Source organism: Melanerpes formicivorus, unplaced genomic scaffold (assembly GCF_026170545.1).
Source record: "Melanerpes formicivorus ecotype bairdi unplaced genomic scaffold, bMelFor1.0.p_v2 SCAF_347, whole genome shotgun sequence".
In the NCBI taxonomy this organism is placed as follows: Eukaryota; Metazoa; Chordata; class Aves; order Piciformes; family Picidae; genus Melanerpes; species Melanerpes formicivorus.
The window spans coordinates 3,515-27,719 of NW_027142699.1; the positions used below are offsets into that span (position 1 = coordinate 3,515).

At 52.3% G+C, this 24,205-nt stretch overlaps 1 protein-coding gene across 2 annotated transcripts; it reads right to left on the minus strand.

Moving 5' to 3' along the window:
• Positions 1 to 9,037: 9,037 nt before the first annotated feature.
• On the minus strand, positions 9,038 to 16,088 carry LOC137459307 (A-type voltage-gated potassium channel KCND3). Of its 2 annotated transcripts, none has more exons than XM_068170336.1 (2): positions 16,004 to 16,088; positions 9,038 to 10,226 (listed from the first exon to the last, which is right to left on the minus strand). In XM_068170336.1, the coding sequence occupies exon 2, from the start codon at positions 10,148 to 10,150 to the stop codon at positions 9,038 to 9,040; it is 1,113 nt and encodes a 370-aa protein (XP_068026437.1). In that variant the 5' UTR covers positions 10,151 to 10,226; positions 16,004 to 16,088. The 2 variants fall into 2 exon arrangements, with proteins under 2 accessions (XP_068026437.1, XP_068026436.1); XM_068170335.1 differs by lacking the exon at positions 16,004 to 16,088 and adding an exon at positions 14,431 to 15,204.
• Between the last annotated feature and the right edge of the window lie 8,117 nt (positions 16,089 to 24,205).

A 24,205-nucleotide genomic window follows, 5' to 3' on the forward strand; every position in this document is an offset into this window, starting at 1 on the left:
TACTTGTAGCTTTAAGAGGTGAATTACAGCCCTTGCCTGTGCTCCTAATGGAGGCAGTGGTAAATAGCTAACAAAGGCACACTCTGTTTCTGTAGGCATTGCCTGTCCAGGAGAAGGCAGAGCTGGGCTGAGCCCTGCCTGGCCTCCCGGTCTGCAGGACTAACCCCCAGCAGCCTGCCTGCTCTAAAGGACAACAGCCATAAATTCACAGTGGATGGGGAGCAATCTGACAGAAAAAGATTTTCTGAGCTGGATGTTGAAGCAGCAAGAGTGGGAGGGCAGAGGATAAATGACCTAATTGTGGCTCTGCTCATCTTCAACTCTGCTGAGCCGTGGCGCTCACCGTGGGGCTGCCCAGCAGCACCCTGCAGCAGGCCTTGAGAGGGGGCTGGGGCTGACCCATGGGTCCTCAGACTGGCAGAATCAGGCACAAAAGAAGGTTGCCAGAGCAATGCCATGAGCACACTGCCATGAGCAGGACTCCATGATCGCAAAGGTCTTTTCCAACCTGGTCTATTCTATTCTATTCTATTCTATTCTATTCTATTCTATTCTATTCTATTCTATTCTATTCTATTCTATTCTATTCCATTCCATTCCATTCCATTCCATTCTATTCCATTCCATCCTATCCTATCCTATCCTATCCTATCCTATCCTATCCTATCCTATCCTATCCTATCCTATCCTATCCTATCCTATCCTATTCTATCCTATCCTATCCTATTCAATTCTATTCTATTCTATTCTATTCTATTCTATTCCATCCCATCTCATCCCATCCCATCCCATCCCATCCCATCCCACCCTATTCTATTCTATTCTATTCTATTCTATTCTATTCTATTCTATTCTATTCTATTCCATTCCATTCCATTCCATTCCATCCTATCCTATCCTATCCTATCCTATCCTATCCTATCCTATCCTATCCTATCCTATCCTATCCTATCCTATTCTGTTCTATTCTATTCCCTGCTGCTGGATTGGGGCATCCCTGTTCCTGGGGGTCTCTTCTGCCTTGAGAGCGAAGAGACCTGCGGCAGGTCCATCCCTGTGTGCTGCTGCATGGGCTGGAGTGAAGGACAGGCAGATGTGGGCTGTGTTAAAGGCAAACAAACTTCCACTGAGACCCTGCCCAGTTACAGGGTGCCAGGGATAGAGCTCACTGAGAGCAGCATGGTGCCTGGGCTGGAGTCCAGCTCCAACTGTGGTAGTGACTGCAAGGGTACTGGCTGATGCTGAGGAAAGGTTTCTCTGTTTGTCTTAAGACTTTTCTGTCTTTAATGAAGTGATTGTGTTACATTGCCTGGGTCACTCCTCTACAGCCTAGAAATCAGCTGGATTTGGTCCCAGGCATTCCCACATCCTGGCTTCATAGATTTGTAGTCATAGATTCACCAAATGGTTTGGGGTTGGAAGGGACCTCAAAGATCACCAGGTTCCAACCCCTCTGCCATGGGCAGGGACACCTCTCACCAGTCCAGGCTGCTCAAGGCCTCATCCAACCTGGCCTCAAACACCTCCAAGCAAGGAACATCCACAACCTCCCTGGGCAACCTGTTCCAGTGTCTCCCTACCCTCACTGTAATGAATTTCTTCCTAATCTCCAGCCTCAACTAGCCCTCCTTGATCTTCAATCCATTCCCCCTTGTTCTGTCACTACAAGCCCTTGTAAAAAGTGACTTCCCAGCTCTACTCTAGCCTACATAGAATCATAGAATCATAGAATCAATAAGGTTGGAAGAGACCTCAAACATCATCAAGTCCAGCCTGCCACCCAACATCTTATGACTACTAAACTATGGCACCAAGTGCCACATCCAATCCCCTCTTGAACACCTCCAGGGATGGTGGTTCCACCACCTCCACCAGGCACTTCATCCATTGTGAAATCACAAGAGAAAGGAGAAATGCCTCCTCTTGTTTTCCTGAAATTAAGGTGGGGCAGGAGCTTCACTTCATGTTTTAGTTGCCCCCTGCTAAATCAGTGCCAGGTAAAACGGAGGTCAGGCTGTCAGGCCCAGATGGCTGTTGGCACCCACCCAGGCAGAGGATTAACCTCTGGCCAAGGGGTTGCAGAGACAGGAGTCACCTCAGGAGCTCCTCTCAAAGCCCAGCACAGGAGCCATATGCCCTCTGCTCCACCGCTCCGCTGCCAACCCATTCCGACTGCGTGAGCTGTAATCAGCTAAGAGCCGTAATTAGTTTGGGCTAATTTGTTGCAGGGCCTTTAACTTCACATCCCCTTTCCCTGCTTTCTGACTGACAGTGGCTACTCTGTCCCTTATTTTCAGCTGATCTCTGTAAACTAATTGCTTTTACTGGGTCAGCGCCGTTATGAAATTACCATTTTAGGAGGCTAGAAATAGCGCAGATCCAGTCAGGAAGCCAATCACTACTCCCTTCATGGCCAATGAAAATACAACCTTATCTCCAATCTCTCTTTCTCAGGCACTTACTGTGGTGCAGGCTAGAAAGAAAGGTGGGGGAAGGAGAAAAAAGGGGGAGAGAGAGGAGCTCAGATAAACGTTGCACAGCAGTTGCTCGAGCTCTTGCGTGCATCAGTTGCCAGAGCTCTTTTGTACATCAGTTGCTAGAGAGGCATCTCTGCCAAGGCTTCCATTGGTAAATTTAGCAGCCCTGGTACAGATTTAGCCAGCACCATTACTTAGCTTTATTCAAAATAATTCCCTTCTCGTTTAGCCTCAAGGAAAGTTATTTTGTCTTGCACATTAGGAGCGGTGCGTGTGTGTGTGCGCGCGCGTGCGCCCGCGGACGTGCCGGCGCTGCAAATAGCCAGAGCCCCACACAACACACAACAACCTAAGGACAGAGAGGGGAACCCAAATCAAAATCTAGTGAATTCTGCTGCCTCTCAGACTGAATGAAGGTATTTTAATACTTCTGGGAGGGGGGTGGGGGGGGTGGTGAATACAAAGAGCTCAGAAATGAGCTGCTTTGCCCGAGATGCGCGTGGAGATAGCGGAGGGAAGAGGTTCCGCCTGCAGCTGAAGGTACAAAGGGCGTTTTGCACACAGTGTCTGCAAATCCATTAGGAGAGGCAAATTGATACACATTTTTGTATAGGATGAAGCTGGAGTCAAGAGAATGAAAGCTCAGGGAAATGGCTCCTTTGTGTAGCTCCATCAGTTCATTGTTTGATTGGATTTTTCTGTGTATTAAGTCCAAGCAGTTCTGCGGCCTGCGGACAGAGGAGTTGTTGGCTGTGTGGGAAACAGGGGCTGGTGGGGGGGGGGGGAAGAGAGCAATGACATTTGAGCTCCTTGCCTGACAAAGGAAATCTCCCCCAGCCCATCCATCTTCCCCTTGGTGATGTTGAATATGCAAAGCAGCATTTCTACTCAAGCCATTTCTCTGGTTGAGTTCAGTGGCTGCTGCTGCTGAAGAGCTGACACTCACGACGTGGTGCCTGGGCTGAGCGGCAATCTTCTGGAGGAGCTGGGAATGGCAGCGCTCCAGAGATGATTTATGACTTCCCTTCCCTTGCAAACCCCTCATAGTTTGCATGAAGGAGGGTGAATGAAGGTTACTATCAGCCTGAGTGGTTTCAGTGCTTTGTGTCGGGGAGGTAACAGCAGAGACATGTCGCTTCGCGCTGGGGCTGGCAGCGTCTGCAGCAAATGTGGTCAGTGGTTGATAGGTTCAGGCTGGTCCAGCTGTCAACAGCTTGGCAGCAAGGATTTCACGTGCTTGGAGCACGAGCCTGGTGAGGAGCAGCTGAGGGAACTGGGCTCGTTCAGCCTGGAGAAAAAGAGGCTGAGGGGAGACCTCATTGCTCTCCCAAACTCCCTGAAAGGAGGTTGGAGCCAGGTGGGGGTTGGTCTCCTCTCCCTAGTAGCAAGCAATAGGACAAGGGGAAATGGCCTCGAGCTGCCCTGGGGGTGCTTTAGTGTGGACGTGAGGAACAATTTCTTCCCCAAAAGGTTTGTGAAGTCCTGGGTCAGGCTGCCCAGGGCAGTAGTGGAGTCCTAGAAGGGTTTGAAAGCCATGGAGAGGTGGTGCTGAGAGCCATGGTTTAGTGGTGACCTGGCAGTGCTGGGTTAACATTTGGATTTGATGATCTGAAAGGTCTTTTCCAACCAAAATGATTCCGCAATGCTGTGATTCTGTTTCACTGCTTCAATGTCATCCCCTCGCTCGTCCAGGTTTGAACACCAATAAACAAGGAAGCCCAAGCAAGCAGCAAAGCAAAGAACGCTGTTTCCTGGGGAGGATTGGTCAGGTGCCAGTCCTCTCATGCTCTCTCTGACCCTCATTTTGCAGAACCACAGGGTACCAGCTTGAGCTGAGACCAATCCAAAGAGACCCTCCCCCCCCCCAAAGGCCTGCTCTCTGAGCACTCAGCTAATAAAACCAGTGAAGACCTTTCAGATCTTGCTCCAGATCAGGCCACTGACATAACCAGGCCAGCACATCTCTTTTATTGACTTCCCCACGTTAGCCTGGTTCCTTAAATGAATGGTGCAGACAGGGCTGTGCTGTCCAAGTGCATTGATGTGCATCTCTCAAATTCATTGACCAGCACAGCTGAATCAGAAAGAGGGTCAGGGCTCCCAACCCATTATGTGCTTGCAGATTTAAAGTGAGGCAGTGAGACAGAAGATAGATTCTCCTAAGACCACCGCAAGGGCACTGAGCTGGGGGAGCTCAGCCTTCGTCAGGCAACAGAGAATCTCACAGCAGAGAATCAGATTCACCCACAGCCTCTGCTCCTTGCTCCATCCTTGGAACAGGCTGCCCAGGGAAGGGGATGGAGTTGCCATCCCTGGAGGGGTTCAAGAAGCTGTAGATGTGGTGCTTCGAGGCATAGTTTAGTGGTCGTGGTAGCTGGGTTGTGATTGGACTTAATGATCTTGAAGCTCTTTCCCAGCCTTGATGATTCTATAATACACTGCAGGCTTCTCATCTTTCTCAGCCCCAGCCTGCTCCCAGCTGTGGTGGGGAGGGGATACTGGGCTGGGCATGATGGGGAACCCAGCAGCGATGCTCTGCAGAGTCCTCAGGAGCTCCCCATGCCCTGGGATGGTACAAGAGAGGTTTCACAGCAACGATTTGCTGTCACAGACACTGCCTGAGCGCTGGAAACATCTTGCTGTTCTCAGAGGAAATGAAAACAGCTATAAAAAGCTCAGAAAAACAGGAGCTGTGGGCAAAACTTGGTGAGAGAGGTCCCCAACCATGTTTGTAGGGTGTGCTGGTGGGCAGCAAAACATGAGGCTGCCCCATCCACAACCAAATGCTGCTGAGAAGTGGATAAACATGCACACTGGCACCAGAACTCATGGCAAGGAAGCTGCCTCTCTCTAGCTGTAAAACTGGAGGCTGTTTTGTACTAAGCCAGCCAAAACCCAAGGCAGGGATGCAAATATTAATGGTGGGAGCCAGCATTGTGCTCCTCTGCTGCTTTGGGCAGCACTTGCAGGGCTGAGATGGGAGGTCCTGGGCTCAAAACCTCCTGCAGAGCAAAGAGAAGGTGCAGGCAGAGCTCAGGGGTCCTGGTGTTGGTGCTTTAGACCAAGGGCAGGAGAAGAGCTGGGCTGCTTTTGGCCTCTTGAGAGAAATGTTTCTGCATGAATTGGAGAGCTGATTTTGAATTAATTTTGAGTGGTTGTTTCGGTAATTCAGATTGATTTAAGATGCACCCAAGAATAATGCTTTCATTAGAAAACCTCCTGAGCAAAATTCAAATTGTGCTAAATTAAAAACAGTCTCTGGTAAAGCAGGGCTGATGAGCACAGCAGAGGGACCAGGGAGGCAGGGTCAGTGTAATTGAATTCCTCTGCTTGCTTTCCCATGCCAGGAGGGCTCTTGTACCTGCCTCCTCGGCTTGGTAGCTACCTGGGGAGCTTCAAGGCCTGGATTCCTCTTCCAGGGTGGTGAGAGACTGGCACAGGTTGCCTAGGAAGGTGGCAAAATCCTCATCCCTGGGGGGTTTTGCAGCCAGGCTGGATGTGGCTCTGGGCAACCTGATATAGTGTGAGGTGCCAAGAAGGCCAATGGCACCCTGGCATGCATCAAGAATAGTGTGGGCAGCAGGAGCAGGGAAGTCATTGTGCCCATGTACTCTGCACTGGTTAGGTCACAGCTTGAGTCCTGGGTCCAGTTCTGGGCCCTTCAATTTAAGAAGAACATTGAGACACTTGAAGGTGTCCAGAGAAGGGCAATGAGGCTGGGGAGAGGCCTCGAGCACAGCCCTGCAAGGAGAGGCTGCGGGAGCTGGGGTTGCTTAGCCTGGAGAAGAGGAGGCTCAAGGGAGACCTTCTTGCTCTCTCCAACTCCCTGAAGGGAGGTTGTAGCCAGGTGGGGGTTGGGCTCTTCTCCCAGGCACCCAGCACCAGAACAAGAGGTGCAGTGTACAGTGGCAGAATGACCTCCCTGCTCCTGCTGGCCACACTGTTCCTGATACAGGCCAGGATGCCACTGGCCCTCTTGGCCACCTGGGCACACTGCTGGCTCATGTTCAACCTACCAGCGAGCAGTATCCCCAGGTCCCTCTCTGCCTGGCTGCTCTCCAGCCAGGCAGAGGCTCTTTGAGGTCTGCTGCTCTCGAGGTTTCTGAGTTTCTCCTAAGCCTGTGAAGCTTGGCTGATAGGCTGCTTGCTGGAGACACCTATTTTAATTAAGATCCTGCAACAAACCCCCCCGATCAGTAGCAGAGGCCGGAGCTTTAATAAGCATTTGCTAGGTCCCTTTCCAGTGAACTCTTACAAATCTGTCTTGAAATGTCTAATTTTCAAATTCTTGTCAGCTCGTGTAAAGCACTCATTCATCCCTAATTTCTGTGATTACAACAGATTGAGAACACTCCAGGTCCTCAGGAGCACTCTGCTCTGTCTGCCCGTGCGTTCGGAAGGCAAGGGGAAGGGAACAAGACCAAGAGACTGCTGATGGGAGCAAAGGCTCAGCAGCCCCACAGCACCTTCTGAATGTGCTCCATGAGCAGGGTTTGCTCCCAAACAGCACTCAACCTTCCCTTGGCCTCCTCAGCTCCCCTGTCACAAAGATCTAGCAGCACAGGCATGGGGATGCGTGTGTAGGTACCCAGAGAGCTGTGATCTTTGCTCAGCAGAGGCCAGGAAGCAGAACTGTGCCTTCCAGCTTGTGCAGACTCAACAGCCCCACAGCACCTTCTGAATGTGCTCCACGAGCAGGGTTTGGTCCCAAGCAGCACTGAACCTTCCCCTGGCCTCCTCAGCTCCCCTGTCACAAAGATCTAGCAGCACAGGCATGGGGATGCGTGTGTAGGTACCGAGAGAGCTGTGATCCTTGTCAGCAGAGGCCAGGAAGCACAACTGTGCCTTCCAGCTTGTGTCAGACTCAACAGCCCCACAGCACCTTCTGAATGTGCTCCACGAGCAGGGTTTGCTCCCAGGCAGCATTGAACCTCCCCTTGGCCTCCTCAGCTCCCCTGTCACAAAGATCCAGCAGCACAGCCATGGGGATGTGTGTATAGGTACCAAGAGAGCTGTGATCCTTGTCAGCAGAGGCCAGGAAGTTGAACTGTGCCTTCCAGCTTTTGCAGGGTGGCACACAAACAGGACACTCAGGCCAGGTGTCCCTCTGAAGTGGCTCAGATACAATGGTGGGGACAGGAGGGTGGGAACCAACCAGTATGGACCAGTCAGGATATGGAAAGCTGAAGCACAGAGTGGCAGAGTGCAGGCATCCAAAGCCCAGCTTCGATTCCCAAGAGAGGGCTGACTTCTCTAGGGCCAGGAGCTCAGGCTTTTGCCCTAGGGACTTGCAAACTGTGCTTAGATGTTAAAAAGGAGTGGGTGGAGGGGCTGGGGAGGGAAAGATCTCTTTTGGTGACTATGACAAACATGTTCTACATTCTCCTTTAATGAAGGAATTCAGATTTGCAGTTGTCATATTGCTCAGCTCCTGTGCCCTTCCTGACAGCTGAATTATGCTTTCAATAATTTACAAGTGCTCCTGTGAGCCTGCTCCTCTCTGATGGGCACAGAGAAGTGTTTAAAATCAAAAGCAGTTTAGGCCTAAAGCGGTCACCACAGCACGGGAGCGAGAATTGGCTACACCTGAGCGTTAAGCTCTGGGAGCTCCCCAGAGCTGGGAAAAGGCTTTGCAAAGCAACTCCAAGCACAAGACCTTGCCCTGGGGTGCGGAAGGAAGAGCTGGTGGTGCCCCCTTAGAACTTTGGGGCCGCCTGGAGCAGCCCTGCCTGTGATCCTTCCTTTCCTTTACGTAACCCTGACAGGGTGAGGGTTTGGTCATTCTGCTTGCAAAGGTTTTAGTTCAAAGCAACAGGAGCTCAAATCTATAATCTCAGTAGAAACATCTGTAAGACAGAAATGAAATATCTAAGGGGGGGTAGAGGGGGAAAGGAAGTGCCCTCCAGGCTACATTCCCCTTGCTTTGATAACATTATCTTAGTGCCTGTCCTTGGGAATGTTTGAAATCCTGCTGCAGCTGCTGCACACGCTGGGGTTAGGCTTTGTGTTTTAAACTCACAGCTAGACAGAGACAAGAAGCCCAGATCCTGCTCAAGCACCAAGCAGAGCACATCCTGGGGATTGCTGTTATCAGTATGGTGACCCACAGTACCCACTCAAATTCACCAAATCCTGGCTTGCCAAGTGAAGAAACATCAACCACCGTGGTGAGGAGGGACAGCACGCACCCAGCAGCCTCCTGCAAAATCCCTGCTTGGAATGAATATCTGACAAGCCCACAGGCTCTAGCTGCCAGCTCCCCTGCGCTCACACTAACTCTTCCCTCCTGCAGGAGGAGAGGGAAATGGGACCTGCTGCTCCACAGCCTCATCTACCATTGTGCCAAGCGTTTCTCAAGTGGGTGTGAGAGCTTTTCCTGCTTCCAGCAGCTTCACACGAGCAGAAGTGGCAGAAGCTCGTTGTAAGGCAAAGAAACAATCGAGCCCCTCACGGCTCCAGCCCCTTCTCGAACATGACCCCCTGGAAAACACTCAGGAGGGAGCAAAGCTGAGCTCCCAGCACATGCTTGCCTGCTGCTCAGTAAGAAGGAAAAGTCCTACTCACCCCAGTGTTGTCATGGTGACAATAGTATACCAAAAGGAAGCAGGGATACTGGTGAATTTGCTCGCCGAGGAGCCTTTCTCCGCATAAAACATCACAGTTGCAAAGATGATGATTGCCATAGTGAGGGAAAAGAGGAGAAAGCCAAGCTCGGAGGCACAGCTCTTCAAAGTGTAGCCCAAGATTCTTAGGCCTTGGGAATGGCGAGAGAACTTGAAAATCCTGAATACCCTGAAAACCCTTAGCGTCACGAAGGCGCCGCTGACGTCCTCGTTGTTGGTCATCACCAGGCCGATGTAGTAGGGCATGATGGCCACCACGTCGATGATGCTCATCACGCTGCGGATGAACCGGTAGCGGCTGGGGGCCGCAAAGAGCCTCAGCAGGTACTCGACGGTGAAAATCATCACGCAGGCCGTGTCCAAGCAAAAGAAAGCCACGGCGTACCTCTCCCCGCACGGCAGCTCCTTGTTGCCGGGCACCGTGCCGCAGGGGACAGTTTCCACCACGTTGGTGATCACAGAGACGGCGATAAAGAAACCGGTGACGTAGTAAAAGACTAAGGCTAAGGTGCTGGTGTGGGGGTTCTCGAAGGCTCGCCACATGGTCTGCCGGAAGCTCAGGGACGGCATGGAGCCCTCCTGGTTGTTCTCCGAGTCGTTGTCGTCCATCAGCCGCTCGGCGTTCTCCCGCTTGCGGTCCTTGTACTCTTCGTAGCAGCAGTCCCCAATGATCTCGGGCAGGATGCCGTAGAAGGCCAGCTCCTCGTCGTAGGCGGAGATGCACTCGTACCTGGGGTAGTGCAGCTTGCCAGTTCTATAAAAATTCAAGATGCACCGGAAGACCTCAGGGTCCCGGTCGAAGAAGTACTCCTTGGTGTCCTCGTTGAAGAAGAACTCCTTCTCGGTGCTGCCCAGCAGGGTGTCCGGGTATCTCTCCAGTGTAGTCCTCCAGGTCTGGAAGCGCCTGCCGCTCACGTTGAGGATGATCAGCTCGTCCTGCCTCTTGTTTTTCTCCGTTGGAGCCAGAGGCATGGGGCAGTTGGCCACTGGCATCCATCCTATGGCAGCCGCCCTGGCAAAGGGCAACCACGCTGCTACTCCTGCCGCCATGATGAGCCCCGGCCTCGTTACTGGAGAAGACAGTTGGGCTGCTCCAGAGACCTCTTGGAAGTCAGATCAGTTCCATCTGAAACACAGAACAAAATAAAACCACAACAGAGTCAAGCAGGGTGTCCTGCCCCACGGTGCCAAAGAGTCAGGATGGACACGCAGATATAGAACATCTGGCTCGCCCTCAGGTCCTGGTTGAAGAACGAAGTCAAACGAGGCCCAGGATAATCAGCACAGCAGGGCTGTGGCATTATTAGAACCTTTGAACAGCAAATGATTCCTCATTAAAAGCATTTTAAAAGTAGCATAAACACACTAATTTATATTTGCTTCCTTACAAACGAGAGCAATCCATCATTCCCCAGGTGGGAGCCTCGTGTGCTCATCAGTTTGACTACAGCTGTCAAGGAAGAGTTGGGAGTGAGCTCCAGGGAAAGCAGCTTGTGTTCACCCAGTGACACCTACCCCAGGAAAAGCCACCACTGGGCTGAGCTGAGTTCCCAGCCTGAATTGAGTTCAGCGTGGAATGAGTCTCTCACTATGACCATTTTCACCTGAAGCAAACAGAAAACCTCTGCTTTCCTTCCACCTTCAATTACAGACCTGACCTCAGGAGCAGCTTTTTGCTGGTCTCCTTCATTCAGAGGCGAGTTTTGCTCTTAGGAATTGTTGCATCCCTCCACCAAACTGGAGGAAAACCCTGACTGTCAGGGAAACATTGGTCAGAATATGTGAGCACAAGAGAGCTGAGTGACACTTGGATCCCAGGTGGGAAACCTGATGGATTAAGTTACCAGTTGGCTGCTGAGCACATCAGAATCATAGAATGGGCTGGGCTGGAAGGGACCTCCAAAGGTCCTCTGATCTGACCTCCCTGCAGAATGAGGGAAGCCTCCTAAGATGGACAACTTTATTCTTGGTTCCTAGCTAACAGAGGCAGAAGTCCTTCAGCTTGAAGGACTGGGAGGTTTAAATGGAACATGGTAACTGCTCTCTTGCTTTCTAGATGAAAATTATCATAGAATCAGAGAATCAGTCAGGGTTGGAAGGGACCACACGGATCATCTAGTTCCAACGCCCCTGCCATGGGCAGGGACACTTCACACTAGATCAGGCTGGCCAGAGCCTCATCCAGGGACGAGGCCTCAACCACCTCCCTGGACAACCCATTCCAGGGCTTCACCACTCTCATGGGGAAGAACTTCCTCCTCACCTCCAGTCTGAATCTCCCCACCTCCAGCTTCATTCCATTCCCCCTAGTCCTAGTTGTCCCTATCCCAAGTTGTTCAGATGCTCAGCCACTGGAAGCCAACATTCTCTCCAAGCTGGATTGCAGTTCTGATCTAGGCAAAGATCTCTTTGATCTTTGGTCAGAGTTCTTGCAATGCTTTGGTTTAACTTCTATTTCCCTTCACATTCTCCTGATGTTTTCCTAAGCCTGCCATAAAACTGGCTGGAGAAAAGGAGCTGTCATTGTATGAGGTGCATTAGGGACCCTATCAGAAATTGATTTACCAGTGGAAATCCCCCTTGATTCGACTGATTCGGGCTCTCAAAGCTTAATTGTATCCTCTACCTGGGATCCTCCTAAGCAGTTCTACTCAGAAGTTCTTTAATTGCATGGAAGCTGCCCCTCCAGCTCCCGAGGCTGCAGCTCTATCGATCCCAACAGGCCATCAGAACGCTGAATAAAAAATGACGGAGTCAATCTGTGGCGAAGATGACCGAGCTGCTCACCGAGATGCTCTTCCTCTTCAGGGTGCATTAGCATTCATCACCTTCGTGTGGAGCATCTTTCCATGCAATTTTACTATCTAAAGGACAACTGAAATCCCTCGTGGAAGCATCTTACTGCTGCTGGAAGAGGTTTTGTAATTACGGAACAGACAATAATCCAGAGTGATGCATATCCCAAGGAGACTCTTGGCTTGTGTACATGGCTCTGGAGCAAGCATCCCACAGCATTTCCTGTGAGGAATTGTTCAATATTTCTGTGCACTACTCTTTTTTTCCCTCCTCCCCCCCCCCCCCCAACTTCCTCCCCCTGAAGAGTGGATTTGCTGTGTTCCTGATGCCAAGCTGGCAGCCCTGGAGAGCAGGCTCTGTGCGGGGAAGAGGCAGAGCCCAGCTCTGCGAGCTTGCTCTGCACCACTTTGCAGGCAATCTCTGGTCTTCAGCTGAAGGGCCACCTCCAGGGCTTCTCCAGCCTCTGACAGCAGAGCTGCCCCTTCCTTATGCCCACAGTGGGGCATCTACATCTTTTATGCAATGCTGCATTAGGACTGCAAAAAGAGGAGTCAACAAACCCCATTTTGTTCATTCATCCCCAAAAGTAAACAGGCAAATGACCAAGAGCCCAACATCACACCTCCTGCTCCTCTTTTCCCTGCTGGGAAGCTGCTTTCTCTGCTTTTCTTTTAATGTCAGTTAATTCTACCACAATCGTTCTACCGGGGCTGATTGGCTACATAGGGTGACCTGACCAGCTCCAGTACACTGGATCCTCATCTCCCCTGATTTCTCAGGGGAAGCTCATTAGAAATCTCTCCTGTACTTGTCTAACTTTGGTTGTCAATTCCAGGTTACCTACATTAGCTGTAGGCGCTATAAATACTCCACGTATAATTGTTCTAATAAAGCCCTGGTAACTCATAAGTGACTTACACACTTCTAAATCGAATTTTCAGGGGAAAATGGGTCCTGCCATGCTGGCAGTGTATGTGGGGAACCCATAAATACCCTGGCTGTGAAATGGACAGGAGAGGGAAACTGAAGAGAAGGAGAGGAGCGTTCTTCTGGGGAAGTTTGGTTCCTGCTTCTCCATGACCAGGAGAGGTGGCTAGTTAAGGAAACATAGAGCACACAGAGCGATAGTCAAAGCTGAATCAGATCTGCCTAGTTTGATCCTCAAAATACACCAAAAAGAGGGTTTTTCAGCTGTAGATTTTCTGAAGGGCTGAGAGGGAGAAGAAGAACGAAACCCCCTGAGGCTTTTACTTGTCTGTGAGTCCTTGGAAGTCCACCGCTCCCCGGAGCAGAGGACAGGACGTCGAGAGGCAGCCAAGATTGGGTTTGTAACTCAGAGCTGCACAAACTAAGCTGAGTAGGGGAGGGGGGGCAAGAAAAAAGAATGAAGTTTATCTAGAGAACATGGAAAGAATCCTCCTTGCCTGCGTGCCTGGGTTCTGCAAGCAGCTAACCATTCTCCTCAGGCTGGAAAGCAACTGCCTGGGCTGAAAATACAGCGCAGAGCTGAGAGAGTCTCTTCAGCTCGCGTAGCAAGCAGCCAGACTTTGATTTTAACAAGTGCATATTTGGCTGCATGCATATTTCTAATTTTAATTACAGCAATTTCTTCGTGTAATTTGAAAGGAACCAGTTGATAAAAGGTCAGGACCCTCCTGCTGGCATTTGGAAGACTAGGTGCACAGAGTATAAAAGGATTTGCCTCCTCCTGACTGACAAAAGAAAGAAGTCAGCACCCAGAGAGAACAGAACCTGTTTTCTGTAGGTAATTAGGAGGACAAAGAAATTATGCCAGCAAATTTGAAAGGAAAAAGCTGTGGGATGAGGTCCTGCACCCCTGCCAGGGACCCCCATCCCCATCCCAGTCTCTCCCTGGCCACCGCTGGCTCCGCAGGTCGTCTGCGCTGCAGCCGCTTGCTGGGCACCGTGGTTTCATCCCAGCTTCAACCCAAACCTGAGAGGCAGGGCTGGGGCAGTAAAGCTCAAGAAGGAAACTTGAGAGAGCACAGTCATCTAAATTCACCCAAAGGGGCAAGAAATACAGTGATGGATTCTTACCCTGTTAGCTCCCACGGCAAAGCCATGCTTAACAAATGTTGTTCCTAGTCTCAGGAAGGCAGAAATGGACCAAACTCTCCCAGTGTTTCCCTTTCCAGAAGCAGACAGGGATGGTTTAAAGCACCCCAGGCAAACACACTGTGAGTTTCTGGATGAGACACAACTAAGAGGAGTGCAGAGCCTTAGGATCATCCATTCTGTCCTCTTCTGCCCTTGTTGGGTCAGGCTCAAGCAGCAGAGATGTGTTTGAAAGCAAAATATGTCAGCCAAAGCTCAATCCCCCCCATCAGTCACATCCTCTCCCTTCACAACCACACCAGACCATAAAACTTTTCTGCAAAACATTCCCTCCTCCAGTCCACTGCAGAGATTTAGGAGCAAAAGCAACAGGCTTAGGATAAATGCATGCAAACTTCTCCCCTCTCTCCCAGTCAGCCCAGAAGAACCCATCTTGGTGGCTCGTGGCAATGCCTTACCTGGCGAGGGAAGAGACTCTCCGCACCCAAAAGTAGGGCTGGCTGTGGGGAACTGGAAGGAAGGGGGAGCAGTCACTCCTCAGGATAAAAGGTGAAGTGTGCTGCCTGCCTCTGCCTCCCTCTCCCAGAGCAGTCAGAGGCAATCAGTAAATGTGATCATCACCGGGAAAGTCTATATCGAGAGATGACTAAACAGCTTCTCCTCATCACTGCCGAGACCGAGCCTCTGCCTGCCTCTCTCGCCTCAGCTTGCTGCCTTTTGCCTCCTCCCCTCCCAGCACCACTCGGAGCTTTGCTCTTGCTGCCTAAAACCAGCTGGAAACGGCACCGGGTCGCGGGGAGTCACTGGTGTGGCCCCAGCTGTTGCCAGGCTGTGGGGCGAGGCTGGCGGCGGGCGGTGTGAGCTGAGAGGCAGCGGCAAATGGAGCCGTTAAATACACAGCAGAGCCTACCCTGCATGCTAATGTGCCAGCGGTGGCAAGGGGGGGATAGAGGGGGGAAAAGTAGGGGATGAACTTCACTGGTCCCTCCCGGAGCTGTCCCCGTGTCCCTGACTCTCGGACAGGCGGAGACCATGCAAGAGAGGGTGCTTCTGCTGGCCAAGCAACTGAGCTGTTCCTCCAGCATCACAAGCCCACAGCCAACACCTCATCCAGGGCAGGAAGCTGCATTCAGGGGTAGAAATAAATAACTCAGGCTCGAACCAATCCTTCCCTCGCTTCTTCTCCCTTTCCCTTCCCACTGCTTGTCCCCTTTCCCTCATCCTGCTGTCCTCTCATGCCCAGCTCCTCACCAGCTCTTACTGGTCCTATCTCCACATCTCCTCAGCATCCCTCTCTCGTCCACGGTTCAAAGTTGGACTCCACAGGCTCACAGACTTGGCATGCTCGCCCATTTATCTGTTTGCCAGCACATCTCCATTAAGTAAATAAGCCCAAATCGGAGCTGCCCGGTCTCAGCCCAGTCTCACCCTGCTCTGCCAGGCAGCTCCCAGCGATGGCTGATGCGCCGCAGCGATAGTTGGTGACTTCCATAAAGTACGACAGAGACACGCACGACACGGGAGCCTTGCCATCGCCTCCCCCCACCCCCCCGATATCGCATTTTAATCGGGGGCTGGAGCGGGCGGGGAGGGTGCGGGGATGGGAGACAGCTTGGGGGCACTGCTCCCGCCCTTTGCTGCCCCCGGCACGCCCCCTCCTCTCCCGCAGGTGACCCCCTTGATGCCAGTGCCCACACCCCTCCCCCGAGCCGGTGTCCACCCTCCCGGTGCTGGGATTTAATGGCCATGGTGGTGTTGGGTCACGGTTGGAGTCGATGATTGTAAGAGAGCTTTTCCAACCGCAACGATTCCCGGGGTCGGTCCCTACTCACGGTCCCGGTGTCCACCCCTCCGGTGCTGGCGTCCCCCTATCCGTGCCGGTCCCCTTTCCCGATGCCGATATATCCCTCCTGCTAGCGGTGTCCCCCTCCCGGGGTCGGTCCCCCCTCCTGTGATGGTGTCCCCCTCCCGGCTCCGGTGTCCCCCGTCCCTTCCCATCCCACTCAGCAGTCCCCCCCCTTCCCTCCTCACCTCCTCAGGGCGCTCCCGGGCCGCCGCCTCGCCCTGCCCGCCCGGTGCTGCCGGCCGCGGCCGCCAGCCCAGCGGCTCCGCTGCCATGCGGCTGCCGGGAGCGCGGGGGCTGCGCGGGGCTGCGCGGGGCTGCGCGGGGCTGCGCGGAGTGCGCGGGCGCGGAGCGGCGGCGGTGGCGAGGGGAGGGCGGCGAGCGATCAGCACCACGGGCGAGGACAGCTCACGGGGGCCGCACCGGAGGGGCCAGCGGCTGCCCCCTGCGCTCGGCCGCCTCCGTCCGTCCCTCCGCCCGTCCTCTGTCCCTCTGCCTGTCCTCTGTCCTTCTGCCCGTCCCTCTGTCCGTCCGTCCCTCCGAGCCGCCGGCAGGTGTCACCCGGAGCTCCCGGTGAGCGGCGGCGGCCGGGGCTGGAGGGGTGCGTGAGGCTGGGGGCGGGACCCCCCGTGTGGGGTTGGGGACGGGGGAGGCCGAAAGCCGAAGACAGGGAACCTGGGAGGATGCTCCTGCAGAGCGGTCACTTGGGGCGGAAGGAAAGAACAGAGGCCGATGTGGCTCTGCTGTGGTACAACAAGGGACATGGGGACTTGGCAAAGGCGTCGCTGCCCGGGGCCGTGTCCAGGGGGCTTTGTGTGCCTGTGTCATGCCCCTGCCTTCTGTGAGAACTCCCGAACCGGGCCTGGTTTGCAAAAGAAAGGTAAATAAACCAGAACCCTCCCCCCTCCAAATCCTCCAGTGCTTCAACATTGAGGTTGCCTGGTTCAGCAAACGTACGCTGGGAGCCGATGCCAGCCCCGCTGGCTGAGCCAGGTCAGGGGCACAGCGTTGTCTCATCCCTGCTAATTCAATGCAATTATTAAAAAATAACACTAAATTCTCCGTGGCAGGTCCTGGGCAACCTTCCCCCAAACCAGCTTCCCCCTGTGACGTTTGTGAACTGCAGGCCAGGGCCTGCAAAGCGGTTACTGAGGTTATGCAAACACAACCTCCTGTGATCCTTGCCATGTGGATGCTACCAGTCGTGTGCTGAGAGGTTAGCTGTGTGCAGAAGGAGCCCTAAAAACTTCCCTGAGAAACTTTCCACGCTGGGTGAGCTGGAGCAGATCAAAGCATCCCCAAGCCCTCTTCGTTGGATGTCTTCAGAACTGCTTCACTCCCCCCCCCCCCCCCCTTAAAAATACCTCCTAGATCTCCCCTTGCTCTTTCCATCTCGCGGATGCTTAGAAGAAAGCAGAACCAGAAATGGCATTTGGCTTTTGCTGGTGTCAGAGCAGAGCTGCTCTGTGATTTACACTGTCCTCACTTCACAGAGCTCCCTGCCTCTCGCTGGGGCGTGCTCTGGCCTCGCTCGCTGCTGGCTCTGGCCTGGCTGTGATCCTGAAAAGCTTCTCCCCCATGACTCGGCCCCCTTTTAACTTCCCATCTCTATTAAAAAGCTAATTTGGGAACTCTTTGTCAATGCTCCCAATTTGGTGGTTTTAAATAGAGGCTGAAAGTCAAAAGCAAGCTGGCTGCAGAGGCTGGTGAGAAAATAATCCTTCTCCCTTTCCCTTCTTTTTCTTCTTATTTTTTTTCTCTTTTTCTTTTTCTTTTTCTTTTTCTTTTTTTTCCTTTTTTCTTCTTCCTTTTCTTTTTCCTTTTCCTTTTTTCTTTTTCCTTTTCTTTTCATTTTTCTTTTTCTTGTCAGTTTTATTTTTCTTTTTATTTTTTGTCTTCTTTTTTCTTCGTCTGTTAAAATTTTTCTCCTTCTCCTTCTCCTTCTCCTTCCCCTTTTACTTTTCTCCTTCCCCTTTCCCTTTTACTTCTCTTTCTCCTTCCCCTTTCCCTTCTCTTCCCCTTCCCCTTCTCTTCCCTTTTCCATTCTCCTTTCCCTTTCCCTTCTCTTCCCCTTCCCCTTCTCTTCCCCTTTCCCTTTCCCTTTCCCTCCCCCTTTCCCTGTTCCCTCTCTCCCTGTTCCCTCTCTCCCTTCTCCTTCTCCTTCTCCTTCTCCTTCTCCTTCTCCTTCTCCTTCTCCTTCTCCTTCTCCTTCTCCTTCTCCTTCTCCTTCTCCTTCTCCTTCTCCTTCTCCTTCCCCTTTCCCTTTTACTTCTCTTTCCCCTTTCCATTCTCTTCCCCTTTCCCTTCTCTTCCCCTTCCCCTTTCCCTTTTCCTTCCCCTTCCCCTTCCCCTTCCCCTTCTCCTTCTCCTTCTCCTTCTCCTTCTCCTTCTCCTTCTCCTTCTCCTTCTCCTTCTCCTTCTCCTTTTCCTTCCCCTTTCCCTTTTATTTCTCTTTCCCCTTTCCATTCTCTTCCCCTTTCCCTTCTCTTCCCCTTCCCCTTTCCCTTTTCCTTCCCCTTCCCCTTCCCCTTCCCCTTCCCCTTCTCCTTCTCCTTCTCCTTCTCCTTCTCCTTCTCCTTCTCCTTCTCCTTCTCCTTCTCCTTCTCCTTCTCCTTCTCCTTCTCCTTCTCCTTCTCCTTCTCCTTCTCCTTCTCCTTCTCCTTCCCCTTTCCCTTTTACTTCTCTTTCCCCTTCCCCTTCCCCTTCCCCTTCCCCTTCCCCTTCCCCTTCCCCTTCCCCTTCCCCTTCCCCTTCCCCTTCCCCTTCCCCTTCCCCTTCCCCTGTTCCCTCTCTCCCTTCCCCTTCCCCTGTTCCCTCTCTCCCTTCCCCTTTCCCTATCCCCTCTCTCCCTTCCCCTTTCCCTGTCCCCTCTCTCCCTGCTCCCTCTCTCCTTTCCCCTTCCCCTTCCCCTTTCCTTTCCCCTTCCCCTTTTCCCTTCCCCTTTCCTTTTCCCTTCCCCTTTCCCCTTCCCCTTCCCCTTCCCCTTCCCCTTCCCCTTTTCACTTTCCTTTTCTTTCTTCTTTTCACTTTCCTTTTCTTTCTTCTTTTCCCTTTCCCCTTTCTTTCTTCTTTTCCCTTTCCCTTTTCTTTCTTTCCAACTGCAGTGTCTACCTCAGGGGTAGAAGCAGTGTTCCTTAGGGCTCATCTAAAATGCTTCCAGCAGTGCACTTCTGGGGAGGGGAAAAAATAAATCATTTTGACACAGAAAAATCTTCCAAATATTGGATATGGATGAAAATTTCACAGGCTTCCTTACGAAGAAAAGCAGACTGTTAAATCAGGGAAGTGTTTGCATCCTGGTGAGGTTCTCTAGACTTATCTGTCCATCAAGACATTGGTGTGTGATGGACAGCCCATATCCCTGTCTCAGCCTCCCATCCTTCTGTGCCTGTTGGTACTCAGAAGCCAAGGGGCTGGTTCGAGGCCATCTCTGATTTACAGCATGTTCAGTTTTCTCCCCCTCTATGTTTGGAGGGCTTCCAACCTGAAATAAAGCCTCACAGGCAGCTGCATTCTGCTCCCTTTTTCCAAAAGGGAAGAGGAAGGAGCTATGGATGGTGGCCAGCAGCTCTGCCAGTGAGCCAGCAGCTGCAACCTTGTCTGCTCAGCTGACCTCATGAATGGAGGGAAGCTCACACGTGGTAGTGGAGGAGAAAGACCACTGAAGGACAGGAGTGCTACTGAATCAGGGCTTTGATTTACTCTCCTCTGTCCTCTGTCTCTCCCTGGTGCACACCATGGCTGGTTCCTCCAGTCTCATTTCACATGGAGAGTGAAGTAACAGCACTTGTTGGCAATGCCACTGACTGCAACAGCTCATCAGGGCTTGTGCTTAATTGGCCATGTTCCACGTTATCAACATCCAAACATTCCAGTAATGAGGCTGCTGTGAGCAGGCCTGCTGAGGGACGAGCCTGGGTATGTGGCACAGGGCAGGTGGCGAAGGGCAGAGTGGAGCATGGAGGGCACAGGGCTGTGGAGGAGCAGGCAGAGGGCTGTCTTGGCTGCCAGGAGGCAACACCTCCAGATCAGCCAGCAGGGAAGGGAATTAGTGTGCTGGCTGTGCTGGGTCTGCTCCTGAGACAGCGCTGCTGGTAGTTTGCCTTATTCATGCCTTGGAGAGGAGACTGCCAGAGTCCATCCTGACCTTGAGGCACTTTTTGTCTAGTGCTGCTGGCCCATCAGGGCCACAGCCTTGGCAAGTCTCTTGCTCATGCTGTGTAGGTGTTGGGAGAGTCACCTAAGACAAGGCAGTGAGAGCAGAGTGATGCCAGTGTGAGGACCATTAGGACAACTGGCTTAAGGATAGAAGCTGGTGAACTCCTTGCTGCTTTGCTGTGCTCTCACTGCTAGTGCTGTGGCGTCCCACAGTCCAGGCAGGTCATCACACGTTGTTCTTTCTGCCACTGCTCTGCATCCAGGGCTTTTTGCAAGGATCTGCCTCCAGCCAGCTGGGAATTCTTGCAATTATGAGTCAAGCAAGGCTAAAAAGCTCTGAACTGAGCAAAGCACCAGGCAACTGCACTCCTTTGATCTCAAACATGTTGGGCTAACCAGGCACCATCAAAGCAATCATTATCTTCTGGAAGTTGAGAGACCAATTAAAGCAAAGCAAAACAAAAAACAAACCCCAAACCAACCCTGAAAGAAATGATTCATGTTAATTACCAAGTTGGGAATGGTTACCAGAGCTGGCAGGATGCTGAAGGGGTTTGCTGCTTAGAGTCAACAGCACAAGAAATTGCAATTGGAGGTGTCTGGGGCTCACACCCTGTAAATCAGGGCTGTGGAACTCCACTCCTCCTGCAAATTTAAAGTGTTGTTCTTTCAGTTTTAAAAGCACACTTTAAATCAAAGGCATCAGCCATAAAGCACTAGCCAACCTACCTGGCCATGGGCTGGGCAGTGAATCCTGGCCCATCATGGCTGCTTTTTATTGGTGCCAGATATGGAGGCAGGGAGGAGAAATGTGGGAGGGAGCTTGTCCTTGTTCAGGGTACATAGCTGCATCAGAAGCCATAGGCTGTCCCCTACCCAAGGCACTTTGGTTGCTTGGTTTGGGGCAAACTGGAGTGGAATCCAGCTGCTCCCACATGTCTGTGCTTTGCAGAGGTGTCCCTCAGAGCTGGACAGAGCTGGCCCTCAAGCCTTGTTGGGTTTCTTTCCCCTTTTGTTGGGTTTCTTTCCCCTTTTTCCTTGGTTTGGTTTGTGTTTTGGTTGCTGGGTTGTGGGAAGCTCACCTGCCTGCTGTTATCTATTCACCATGTGGGATGGATCAGCATCAATCAGCATGGCCAGGGCTGGGTGGAGAGGTGAGAAGAGGCTGAAGCTGCCAGTTGCCTCCTGGGAGTTCTGAGGCTGCTTTTCTGGGGGTTCCTGCACCAGGGCAGAAGCTTTCCCAGCTTAGTGCAAGAGGATCCCTCTGGACCTGGGCAGTGGGTGCTGGGCAGCCATGGCCCAGGCAGGATGAGGAGTTCATTGGGCATGTTGTTTCTCTACTGGATGTGCAGAGAGCTTTGGCTCTTGCCATCACTACCATGTGCATGGCCCCGTGCTTGCCTGTCCCACCAGTGGCCAGGGAGCTGCACCTGCAAGGAGAGTCCTGACATTAAATCTCTGCAGAAACGTGCAGACTTCTGCTGCAGAGCTTGGAGAGCTTTGGGTGTCTTTGGAATTCCAGACAATAAGTATGACAAGATTGGTGGATGAAAGATGGCTTTGCTCCTCCTGGCCCACGGGGAGCTCCTGTCTTCTGACAGCTTCTCCTCATGCAGTTTGTTTGGGGCAGCTTTGAGGTGTGTGGGCCTGGGCAGGGGCAGCTGAACTCTCCTCATGTGCACAGCTGGAGGGTGGCAGGAGCACAGCTTGGGGGAAGGGCTCCTGGTGTGCCCCAGGAGCAGAGCTGAGGCTGCTGTTTCCCCTCCTCCCCTTTCCCTAAAAGCAGCTCTGAAGCTGTGGACAGAAGCTGATTTCTTGGGGGGGTGTTGCCTTTCCTTCCAAAGCTGGGGAGGCTTCCTGCAGCCCTCTTGGGCATGATTGGTTGCAGGCTGAATTTCTGTTTCTCTGCTGATGGCATTGCAGGAGAGGTGGCTCTCTGCTCCCTGATGGATCTTTTGATGAGGCAGATATAAAATGTTGACAATAAAAAAAGAACAGCCTTACTACTTGTAAGCTTTCCTTTCCTCCCCCTGCTGCTTAATTATCAGATGGAAGATAAAAAGAACTGAAGAATGACTGTGGAGGAGATGGAGCCTTGTCCTTTTTGGAACTGCTCCCACTTGGCCTCTGTGCACAGCCACTCCCTGCTCAAACCAGGGCAGAGATCCAGGGCAGCCCTGGGGCTCTGATAGTGATCTGCTAGTGGAGAAAAGCAGCATTAGAGCCCCTTCCTGGGAATGATGTCTGGCCTCCAGTACCATGGTAAGGCTTGGCCAGGTGAGAGCTGGGCAAGAGGTGTGTCCAGTTCTGGGCCCCTCAATTTCAGAAGGACATTGAGGCTCTTGAAGGTGTCCAGAGAAGGGCAACAAGGCTGAGGAGGGGTCTGGAGCACAGCCCTGGGAGGAGAGGCTGAGGGAGCTGGGGTTGCTTAGCCTGGAGGAGAGGAGGCTCAGGGGAGACCTTCTTGCTCTCTCCAACTCCCTGAAGGGAGGTTGGAGCCAGGTGGGGGTTGGTCTCTTTTCCCAGACAAGCAGCACCAGAACAAGAGGACACAGTCTCAAGCTGTGCCAGGGGAGGTTTAGGCTGGAGGTGAGGAGAAAGTTCTTCCCAGAGAGAGTTGTTAGCCATTGGGATGTGCTGCCCAGGGAGGTGGTGGAGTCCCCATCACGGGGGGTGGTGAAGAAGGGATTGGATGTGGCACTTGGTGCCATGGTTTAGTGGTCATGAGGTGTTGGGTGCCAGGTTGGACTTGCTGATCTCTGAGGTCTTTTCCAACCTTATTGATTCCATGATTCAAGCTGCTGTGGGTCTGAACCACCCTGCTCTCTGTTTGCCTGCAGCAGACCAGGATGGAGCCCAGCAGCGACCTGCCACAGGCTTGATGTGTGTGGCTGAGGTGAGACTTATTTCTCTCTCACTGCTGGATTGTGCCTCTGGTTTGTGCTAGAAAGATGTGAAAGATGTCTGGTGCAGAGACAGATTCTGCCCCTAGATCACTTTATCAAACCCCTCTCTCCAGGAGGATGCTGAGAGAGGCAGAAGTAGATGCAATTCTTGTTCTTCCTCTTGGAGTGGGTTAAAAATAACTTTACCTGCAGACAAGCCTTGAATCCAAGCTTGATCTGATTGATTTTTTGATTATTGAATGCAGTAAGAGCTTCAATGGAATGAAGCTGGAGGTGGGGAGATTCAGGCTGGAGGGGAGGAGGAAGTTCTTCCCCATGAGAGTGGTGAAGCCCTGGAATGGGTTGTCCAGGGAGGTGGTTGGGGTGCTATCCCTGGAGGTGTTTAAGGCCAGGCTGGATGAGGCTGTGGCCAGGCTGATCTAGTGTGGGGTGTCCCTGCCCATGGCAGGGGGTTTGGAACTGGCTGATCCTTGTGGTCCCTTCCAACCCTGACTGATTCTCTGATTCATTTCTGCCTTGCTGCAGCAGGGAAGGTTTTCTCTGTGCCTCTCCCTGTCATTAAGGGCTAACCTGGCATTCAGATCTTAATCCCCAGCGCAGCCTTTTGATCCGAGCCGAGGGCTTTTGTTAATGCATTCCCTGAGACTTGCTCACAGCAGAAGCAGCAGCTGATAGCAGCAGAGCAAATTCAGCCTTTCTGGGTAGCCCAGTGTCAAATGAGCTCTTCATGAATGGGGGAAAAAAAAACAACCCTCTCTCATCTAAGCTTCTCAGGAAGCTCCAAAGGGATATTTATACAAACATCTCTCCGAGCAGGAGATCCTTCGGCACTTAGCTGATGCACACGAGGGAGATGTTGCTGTGTAACAGGCAGGAAGCTCAGCCCAGGAAAAGGGGTTTGAGGCATTCAGATGCTCTGCCAGGACCATTCCTGGTGAGCCCCTCAGTTTCTGGAAGCCAGCACACAGCAGGTTTTCCCTGTATTTTGGTGCTCTGGTTTGTTACCGAGGTCCCAGAGAATCAATAAGGTTGGGAAAGACCTCAGAGAGCATCAAGTCCAACCTGTCACCCAACACCTCCTGACAACTTGATGGGGTGCTTGGTGCCATGGGTTAGTTGTTTAGGTGGGTTGGATTGGTTGATGGGTTGGATGTGATGATCTTGAAGGTCTCTTCCAACCTGGTTTGTTCTAAATAAATAACCTAAGCCATGGCTTCAACTGTCACATCCAATCCCTTTCTGAACACCTCCAGGGATGGGGACTCCACCACCTCCCTGGGCAACACATCCCAAGGGCCAATTACTCTCTCTGGGAAGAATTTTCTC

Bases quoted from the DNA above. Each gene is read 5' to 3' on its own strand.
- LOC137459307 (XM_068170336.1), bottom strand. From the start codon at position 10,150: ATGGCGGCAGGAGTAGCAGCGTGGTTGCCCTTTGCCAGGGCGGCTGCC.